Source organism: Diabrotica virgifera, chromosome 5, assembly GCF_917563875.1.
Source record: "Diabrotica virgifera virgifera chromosome 5, PGI_DIABVI_V3a".
Taxonomy (NCBI): domain Eukaryota; kingdom Metazoa; phylum Arthropoda; class Insecta; order Coleoptera; family Chrysomelidae; genus Diabrotica; species Diabrotica virgifera.
The window spans coordinates 180,805,398-180,816,311 of record NC_065447.1 but is presented as its reverse complement, the minus strand read 5'-3'; the positions used below and the strand labels follow the sequence as shown (position 1 = coordinate 180,816,311).

The window sequence follows — 10,914 nt, the reverse complement described above, 5'->3', positions numbered from 1 at the left end:
CATTCATTTCGATAAGACCTCGCATAATGCAATCCCAGTTGGCGGAGTTAAAAGCATTTTTGATATCCAATGTGGCTACCAAACAATACTTCTTCGTGCCATTTTTCCATCTGGTCCCTGCAATCGCCTGTTTAGCTGTGTTAATGTTATGAGCTTTATTATTGATTTATTTAGTTATATAAGGGATTACCCCCATTACAGAAACAAATATATGCTAACATACAGTATAAAATCAATCTCTATAATTTCTTATAAACTAGAGTAAAATTAAAGTCTTAATTACACATTAAACAAAATATAAACAATTATATGTGACACAAATGAATTATTAAAATAAACAAAAAAGTACCTAGATCTGTCAAGCTCTTTTAATCTGATTCTTAAAATTATAATAAACAAAATATACAGAAATATGCAAAAAAATACAAAAAAAATATGCTAATATACAGTATTGAAGAAAAACTGAGAATAATAGAAAGAAACATTATGAGCAGAATACATGGTCCAATTAAGACAGATCAAGGAGAAATACGAATTTTGATGAATCACGAAATAAGAAATTTAATGGAAGGAGATGACATTGTGGGATTCAGTCAAGCACAAAGACTAAAATGGTTTGGCCACATCCAAAGAAGAGGAGCGGATGAATTAATTAGGCAGATAACAAATTGGACGCCAGTAATAAACAGACCTATAGGAAGACCGAAAATAAGATGGGAAGATCAACTGCGAGAGGATATATCCAATATGGAAATTACAAGCTGGACACCAAGTGGTTGATGCTAAAAGATGAGAAAGAAGGTCTATTCAGGGAAAGAATAGTAGACAAGATGGCCAGTAGTATTAGAGAGACTGCTACTGAAATACTTGGGAAAACGTCAGGAAAACATTTTCGAGGATAAAGAGACTTGGTGGTGGTCAAACGAAGTACAAGGAAAAATAAAAAAGAAGGGAAAATTATATAAAAAGTGACAAGAAACCAGATCCGACACAGATTTTCAAAACGATATGATCGCGAAACGAAAATAATAAAATACTAGTTCACGAAAAGGATGTCAAAAAGAGATGGAGGATGTACTTTGACAGCTTATTAAATGAAGAATTTGACAGACAGCCTGTGGAGTCAGTAACAGTAATGGTCAACACAATATCAAACGAGGAAGTGGCTAAAGCGCTTCAAAAAATAAAGAAAGGAAAAGCAGTAGGACCAGATGATATTCCTGGGGAAGTATGGAGAGCATTGGGAGAGACAGGAACAAGGTGGCTAGCAGGTTTATTTAATAGAATTATGGAAGTTGGACAAATGCCAGATGAATGGAGAAGCAGTATACTAGTACCTGTCTACAAAAAACAAGGGCGATATACAACAATGTACAAACTCCAGGGCTATAAAACTGCTTAGCCACACCATGAAAATATGGGAAAGAGTAATTGATAGACGGATACGTGAAGAGACTGAAATATCCTAGAATCAATTTGGCTTTATGCAGGGTAGATCAACAACAAATGCAATTTTTATTATAAGGCAGTTGATGGAAAAATACAAGAGTAAAGAAACAAACGCTCATATAGTATTCATTGATCTTGAGAAAACATATGATAGAGTTCCTCGAGAGATTCTGTGGTGGGCACTCAACAAGAAAGAAGTCCCTGGCGAATATGTAAAGATTGTGAGAGATATGTATGAGGGAGTAACGACTAGTGTTAGAACAGGTGTGGGAGAGACATAAATTTCATGTGAAAGTATGATTGCACCAACGCTCGGTGCTTAGTCCGTAATTTTTCTCATTAGTTTTGGACCAGATAACAGCGAAACTACAGGGTAACATTCCATGGTGCTTAATGTATGCTGATGATGCCTTGTTAGTAGGAAATAGTGAAAGAGACAAATATACAAAATATACAAAAAAAATATGCTAACATACATTATAAAATCAATCTCTATAATTTCTTATAAACTAGAGTACAATTAAAGTCTTAATTACACATTAAACAAAATATTAACAATTATATGTGACACAAATGAATTATTAAAATAAACAAAAAAGTATCTACATAATTACCTATACGAAATTATAATGTCTTCAAATTATTCATCTATATAGTAAAATATATAATGCATAATAAAAGTGTACTAACTATGTAACTATCTACAACAGAGAGTGAGATAAGGAGGCACCATTTCTCCCAAACTATTCCCCTTACTCCAGAAAATATTTTTAAGAAATTAGAATGGGACAAATGTGTAAACATCAACGTATCATAATTAAACCATTTGAAAACATAGTTTTATTAGAACATATTCAAGAACTAACTGAAATGTTACAACAATTAAATGTAGTTTCGAGAGCTGTAAGCTTAAAAATGAACTACAATAAAACAAAAATAAAGAGCCAGAATCAGACGAACATAACAATACAAAATCATAGCACAGAAAATGTTGAACATTATGTATACAAGGGCCATGTCATCAAACTGGGAAAACCAAATCCGGATGCTGAAATTAAAATAACACAACAGACATGGGCCACTTTTGGTAAACCAGCATATATCTTGAAAAGCACCTCCATTTCTATAAACATACATAGCACATGCATACTACCAGTTTGTACATACAAATTGGAGTGGATCATGGATATCATGGAACAAATTTAAAAAATGAAATGATGTTGGGCCGGTCACACAGTCAATTTCACAGTCACAGGTATGATGATAGCTGGTGGGTACAGAAAATTCTAGAATGGAGACCAAGGAGGATGAAATAAGCATGGGAAGACTCAAGAGATGGGTAGATGACATAAGAGCAGTGGCAGGCAAACAGTGGATCAGAATGGCGCAAGATAGAAAAGGATGGAAGCAATTGTGAGAAGCAAAATGGTTGGGAAAGTAGAAAATATCTATCGTGCTATGCATTAAGAGTATAAGTCAAAAATGGCAATTTTTCACTTCAGCCCTTCAAAGTTTTTATTAACATTGCTGAAATAACTATACAACTAAATAAACATCAAAATGGTGATGAAATATGATTCATAACTGTAGTAATTAACTATTTTACTTTCTATTTTGATAATAATTGATTATAAAATTCAAAATAGTACATAGCACGTTAGATATGTAAAACAATAAAAATAATGCTTGAGATTCATATGAGTCCAGTAAATGAAAAACACACAAAATGTTATTTGCTAAAAACAAAATGGAAATATTAAAATGTAAATGGAAATTGTCTACAAACAAAAACAGATGACTTTTTGTAAAAATGTATCAAGTATGATAAGCATAAAGTTTTAATGAAGGAGCTTCTCAAAATTCATTGAAGAGAACAATGACATACAATTTTGTCTAGTTTTACATTGGAACTGATAAATCTGTATTTCTGGACCTTGCAGGTAAACTACACTCTGTCATTTCAAGCAACTGTGAAGTAGAGCACTTTGAATGTCATAAAAATCTGATATATCCCATAATTATTGTTCGAAAGACAATGTGACCATATTTTAATGATATTATATAACCAATTTGTATATTCCAACTAATAAAATAAATAGATTAATTAAAGGAACTTATTCAAAACAACACCATGTGGACATAGCGTAGATTACCTCTGAGGTCCAGATTTATGATCGGTCCTTAAAAAATTGTTTTCTCCTTTTTTCATATTTTCTATAAGCAACCAATTTTATAGGATCTGTCTTAGTATATTCTGACTTACTTTTTATACCATTAATAAATTTCTGGTCTTTGCCATTTAGAATTGTATTTACACTTTTACACCACATATATACAGAAAGTCTAACAATAAATTTACACAGATTTGAACCAACATTTGAATGTATTTTACAATTGAATACTGAAAATGTTAAAAGTTTATCTTTATTAAGTTGTTCACACAATATAGAGTGTAAAGGTTGCATATGACAGACCCTTGGAATTAGGTAAAACAATTTTGCAAGGGCCTCAGATACATAATGAGTCAACAAATTCCCAGGCACTGTTAAATTTGACATATTATATTGCCTGGCTTCAATAAATTCTGTATCTCCTTTCTTGTCTCTAAATAACATATTGTATTTACATTGCTCACATGAAACCTTCTTCAATACTTTTTTTGCTACATATCCTGCAACATAAGTTACAGTACACCTTCCCACCCGAGTTTTCTTAACATTTGAAACTGACATAGGAAGTGAATAATTAAGGTCAGGTACTAAAGGTGTACAACCTGGTAATACCTCACCAGTTAAAAAAAAAACGTAAGGTGTCTAGTGCTCCCTCACTAACATCTTTTTCACAATTGCTTTCAGGTGAATGGAAAGACATAAAATTATTTATAACCAAAGCTTTGAAGGTGGTTATAGCATCTGACACACTTACTGAATTATCTGTAGCTCTATAACTTCTAATTAACCCGAAAAAATTTTCTAAAGCATCTTGCTGAAATGCTCTTAACAGTAAGTAATTATTATTAGTTTTTAATAATTTGTTCTTTAAATATAAAAATCCACGAATGGTAAAATTCAAATTTTTTAATGATGGTACAGAAACAAATTTCTGTTTCTTTCTATCAAAGAATTTCATTTTGTTTAAAACAGTTAAAGATCGTTTCCAAAATTGATCATGGTTTGATGTTAAGGTAACACCACCTTTCAAAGGTTTGCTTACAGGAGCAGTTTTCTGATTGGAATTCAAAGAATCAAAAAGTTCATCTAAAAATAAAATTATACGACCTGTATCTGCCACTTCACTACACAGATTCACTTCAGCTTTCCACTCTACAAGTTTCACCATTAAACTTCCAACTTGGTGACTGAAGACTTGCATGCAGTTCTTCACTTTCATCTTTTTGATTTTGTTCCTCAACACATGTTCGTCTGTTAATTTTGGGCAAATTCTTAAGGGCTCCGATGCATCCAGCTGGTAGAATTGCTCTATGTGGTCCCATTTAGCAATACCCTTCTTTCCATGAAGCTCGAAATGTAGATCCTTGTTTAATAAGTTGTTCCTCAAGCCTTTAAATAGGTGTGGGGTATCATAGAGAGGAACAATTTCTTTGCCATTAACAAGAAATCCAAAATATTGATAGTCTTGTCCTATTCTTAAATATTCCGTCCGGGATTCCTGAATTAATAAGTTGACTGCTGCTGCATTTGGTCCTCCTTGGTCGCATACTGTGGCTACAACAGTTAATCCAATATTTTGCAGTTGTTTAATTACGTCGATTATCAAGTTTTTTAATTTTCTACTTTTTGTAGCTCCATCACTAAATGTATAACAGATTGGCTGCTTCCATTGTTTGTAAATACCTTTAATCATAAACACATTTATATAGTTGGCAAAATTTGGGCACCTTTCAGTACCATAATCTTCTAACCCCTCTATCTTATCTTCTTTTTGGTTGTATTGTAGACGTGTTGACAAAAACATTTCATCGAACATTAATACACAGTGCCGGTCCCTTGGCGTCATTTTGTGGACACTCTTTTGTAACATCTCAAACATGATCTCATTAATTCCAGGATTTAATTTAATCTTATTCAATAAATTTGTCAACGTTCTTTTAGATGGCAAAGAAAAAATTTTTGACAGCAGTTTGTACCCTTTTCCACTTCCTTTAAATAGTGTTAGAGCCAGGACCTTCTCATCTATGGTAAATTTTCTTCCCTTCAGTTTTTGTTGTTGGGTACGAATTTGAGACAAAATAAATGTATATGTTAATGGATTAACCTGCTCAGCCAATTTTCTAAATGGTACTGTTTCTGATAAACGTTTAGCAGCCTGTAATTTTTCTTGGTAACTTGATAATCTATATGCCAACTTATGAATTCTATTACTTGATGCAACAATTTTTGTATACATTTTCCTTTTCTTTGGTGTTAAGTACTGCTTCCTTGAAATTTGTATACTTTTTAAAATGCCTCTCCTTGCCTTCCTGCCTTGCTGTTTGCCTATAACAATGCAATAATATTACAATTAAAAACATTTTTAAACTACAGTAAAACCTGTGTTAACGGCCACCTGCCAAAAGCGGCCAGTGTAAAAATTCCCCTTACCAATTATATGTAGACTACAAAAACTGGCAATACCGGACACCTTTATGTATCGGCCAATAGTTCTTTCATTTTTAGTGGCCGTTACTGACAGGTTTCACTGTATTTCAAACATTTTTGCAAAACATTACAAAACATACAAATATTTGCAAACATACAAAACATGATTAGAGAGTTATCAAGTAACTCTAGGAGAATACGGTAACGTTATTTTAGCAATGGAGCATGCGCAGTATGAATATTGAATAACGGAACTGATTTTAACGTTAACGGGCTGCAGCGATATGAAAATGGTTATTCATTTTTAATTATAATGTACTTCTTCATCATGAGTAATTATGTATTGTCTTTTAAATGTGTATTTATTTTTGTAATTAGTATCAACTTGAAATGATAATATACATTTATCGTTTAAGGTATGACTATGTTTTGACTCTAAAATAAATGTTTTAAAAATCGAATCCTGCCTCTTTCGGTTAGTAACTACCCATGGATATCACAAATTGTGCTTACTGATAGGTTTGTTCGTAGAATGATCAGCAACTCTTGCCAACCATCAGACACATGTGCATTCGTAGTCTATGAATGCTAACTATTAACTGCACAACGCTAACTGTTAACTGCTCATGCATCTTATGGTTGGCAGCAGTTGCTAATCGTTTGTGTCGTACTATGAACAAACCTATTAGGTCTGGATCCCGTGTACCAAAAAAATTGATTAATAGCAAGCTGAAAATTTGTTAATAGCTTAACGGTGTCCAGTTGGACAAACTTTGATGTATTGTGGCACTGGAACAGGGGTAGTTTTAATTGTGAAACAGTTTGGAAACTCAGATTTGGAACATCAGATTACGAAAACATCCCATATATTTTGTCGGACAGAACATCCAATTGATCTGTTACCCTTTCATTAAATTCTCATGCAAAAATCAGACTGCTATTACTAACCAACATGATTCCTGTAGTTTGACATGGTCTTCGTGTTCTACTCATTAAAATGCCCAGTTGGCGATTTTTTCACCAGTCTGGTTTTTGCATGAGAGTTTAATGAATTGTAACAAATCAATTGGAAGTTTTATCTGACAAATTACATAAACATTTTCGTAGTTTGACGTTCCAAATTTTTAACCTGTTCCACAGTTAAAACTTCTAGTGTTCCCATACATCAAAGTTTGTCGGACTAGACACTGTTAAGCTATTAATAAATTTACAGCTTGCTATTAATCAACTTTTTTTGGTACGCGGGATCCAGGTCTATATGGAATAAATAAATAACAAAACAAATTCCCTGTCAAAACTGCATTTATTTTGAATAGAATGAAAAACAAAATAATATTGTTTTAACAAAATAGGGGATAAATGTTAAAATTTAGTATTAATAAAGTTTGTCACATTGGCCTAAAATTAATGTCACTAGTTACGTTAGTGTCACATATAAATAATTGTAATAATATTAATAAAAACCATAATTCCTAGCATGAGTGCGTCCTGTTTTTTGATAATTTAGTTAAGCAAGGAAACGTAAATGAGTTTCTAATAGGGCTTTTCATCGATTGTCATTTGTTTCGAGCTTCTGTTAGATGTTGTATAATCGTGTATAATATTACTATAAACGGATTATACGACACATGACAGAAGCCCACAACAAATGACTGTGAATAAAAATCCCTACAAGGGAACACGAAAAAAATTAACATTATCCGATCAGCTCGACTTCCACAGTTCACTACTATACAAGTTACAGGCATGTTTTCAGCACTTAAAATCACCAAAAACGAAAAGTTTATAAAATAATCAATCTAATGAATGTCTTTAAATACTATATTAAGCTCAAAATCACGACAAAAAACAAATTAAAATTAACATTATTCTGATCAGTTGGACTTCCACAATTCACTACTATAACAATTCACAGGCATGTTGTCAGCACTCAAAATCACCAAAAACGTAAAGTTTATAAAATAATTAATCTACTGAATGTCTAAATACTATATTAGCTCAAAATCAGGACAAAAAACAAATTAAAATTAACATTATCCCGATCAGTTGGACCTCCACAGTTCACTACTATACAAGTCACAGGCACGTTGTCAGCACTCAAAATCACCAAAAACGTAAAGTTTATAAAATAATTAATCTAATGAATGTCTTTAAATACTATACTACCTCAAAATCACGACAAAAAACAAATAAGAAAAATCAATAATTACATTGAGTTTAGGTTAAGAACAGTTTTGTGTGCCAACCAATGAACTGTCAATACGGAACAATATATACAATTTAAATTCCCGCCATATTTTTTCAATGTTCAACACGTTTGCAAAGTTCAACTTAAATATCTTATGTTTGCAAAAATGGCAACCGCTTTCCAAACATGTTTGACGTTAGCAAGTCGTTCAGAACCATAAAGCGCAAACTGATTGCCAACGTTTGCATCTGGTGAACGCGCCCATATGTATCTTGGGTAAAACAAACCAAAAATAGAAAAAAAATTAAACAAATTTAATTATATTGCTGTCAAATACAACATTTAGTGACTGACAGCTACCAACTTTTAACGTGAACGTCAAGCACAAATTCTACCACTTGATAACTCTAAAATTACATATACGTTAAAACTTATACCGTATAAAAATAGCGTTTACGTGTCAAAATAACGGATGGATAGAATTTTACTTGATAACTCTCTATTAACCCTAAACCTTATGTAGGTTCCATGTATGCGTAAGGGTGGGTAAAAAATGTCCACCTAAAAAATAGCTACAGTAAAAACTATGTTACCAGCCACCTGCCAAAATCGACCACCTGTACTAACGACCAGTTTAAAAATTCCCCAAACCGTTATATGTAGACTACAAAAACTGGTAATACCAGCCACCTTGCTATAACAGCCAATAGTTCTTTCATTTTTAGTGGCCGTTACTGACAGGTTTTACTGTAATACTGAGAATTGTTACAAATGGATTAAACTTAAGAATCTTATGCTTAGTAGACACAGCATTTCCTAAAATATTAATATAAACGATATAAGTACAAACCTTCAACAAAATTACAATGTAAATCAAAATTAAAATACTAGTAAAAATCAGTAATTCAGATCTGTCGATTTTCTCCACATTCTTCCTCTCAGCCTTCTCATTAGTGTGGCAGATAATTGTGTCGATTATGTAAGTGTAAGTCAATAATTATGTGGATTATGTTCCTGCCAACGAGAAATTATACAGAAACCTTTAGTAATAAGTTTTACCAACCCAGGGTGGACATTTTGTGCCCACCCATATTTAACTAAAAATATTACTTTTATTTTCAAAAATATTGGTAGAACCCAATTTACATTCCATATAGGGCAGACTTTTTAACAATAAATAATTTTTGAAAAATTTTGGAACACCTAATAAATATGTTACAAGGGAATGTACATTAAGTGGACTTTTTATCCACCCTTGGGCATTTAAGGGTTAGACCCACCCTTGGGTATTTACTATTAGAATAATTAATTACTTACCACCAGCATTTCTGTCTTGCTCCATATTGTCAGATAAGTCTTGCTGGGAAGTAGAAGGCCTGGCATTTCTGTCTTGCTCCATATTATCAGATAGGTCTTGCTGGTAAGTAGGAGACTTGGCATAATCTAGATAAATAAGAATATTATTACAATTAAGAATTTAGTTAAGGCACATTTTTATATATTACCATGATCAATAAACCTCTTTTTGGCTGGAGTTTCCTCAATATCTGTTTCCATTATGTCTTGCTGGGAAGTAGAAGGTCTGGCATTTCTGTCTTGCTCCATATTATTAGATAAATCTTGCTGGGAAGTAGAAGGCCTAGCATTTCTGTCTTGGTCCATATTATCAGATAGGTCTTGCTGGGAAGTAGGAGACTTGGCATAATCTAGATAAATAAGAATATTATTACAATTAAGAATTTAGTTAAGGCACATTTTTATATATTACCATGATCAATAAACCTCTTTTTGGCTGGAGTTTCCTCAATATCTCTTTCCATTATGTCTTGCTGGGAAGTAGAAGGTCTGGCATTTCTGTCTTGCTCCATATTACTAGATAAATCTTGCTGGGAAGTAGAAGGCCTGGCATTTCTGTCTTGCTCCATATTTCTGTCTTGCTGGGAAGTAGAAGGCCTGACATAACCTAAATAATTTTCTTCATCCTGATAATCTGAGGTACATTTCTTACTTTGTGGCGGTAAAAATAAGCGCGGGATGGCCCCTTTGATAATTCCTCTCCTTCCAGATTTCACGTCTGGTACCCTATCTTCTTCTTTAAAATGCCTAGAACAAATACAAAAATTCTTGTAAACACGTAGTGGTGTATACTTACTTAATCGATTCGTTTTGATTAGTTTCAACCATTCCAAAAACATGTCCATCGCATCATGTGGATTTGGAAAACGAAATCGTTTGCTTGTTGAATCGGTGCAACCAGGAACGCAACATTTTTTAAGTCTTGTTGTATGTTGTTCCATTTCAATAATGGTAAAACTCTGTCTTAGCTCAATTTTTAAAAAAACAAAACAAGACAAAATCAACACAAAGCAATTTGTAATGGCGTACATGCGTACATATTACAATAGAAATTGTGATAGCAAATCAACAAATCCCGCCAGCAAATGTGTCATGCGCAACGAAGTCATGTCATGCGTCATGTCATTCTACTGTCATGTCATGACTACTAGCACCGCTAAGCGGACGCGCCCACAAGCAGAACATTGTGATCGCTATTCCTATCCTACTTACATTACTATGTTGGTTTTTACTGTGATAACAACCCAACTTGAAAAGTCATAAACGGATGACCTTCAAATTTTTCTAGGAAGGGAAATATCCCACTTTCAACAAACGATGCCG

General features: G+C 33.0%; 1 protein-coding gene across 2 annotated transcripts; it reads right to left on the bottom strand.

Annotated features, from left to right (window-relative positions):
* Window positions 1-350: 350 nt before the first annotated feature.
* Window positions 351-10,678, bottom strand: LOC126885230 (uncharacterized). 2 transcript variants are annotated; one of them, XM_050651694.1, is made up of 4 exons: window positions 10,004-10,672; window positions 9,741-9,941; window positions 9,553-9,678; window positions 351-5,945 (listed from the first exon to the last, which is right to left on the bottom strand). In XM_050651694.1, exons 1-4 carry the CDS (start codon window positions 10,620-10,622, stop codon window positions 4,234-4,236), a joined length of 2,658 nt encoding a protein of 885 aa, XP_050507651.1. In that variant the 5' UTR covers window positions 10,623-10,672; the 3' UTR covers window positions 351-4,233. The 2 variants fall into 2 exon arrangements, with proteins under 2 accessions (XP_050507651.1, XP_050507652.1); XM_050651695.1 differs by lacking the exon at window positions 9,741-9,941 and having other exon boundaries at window positions 10,004-10,678.
* Between the last annotated feature and the right edge of the window lie 236 nt (window positions 10,679-10,914).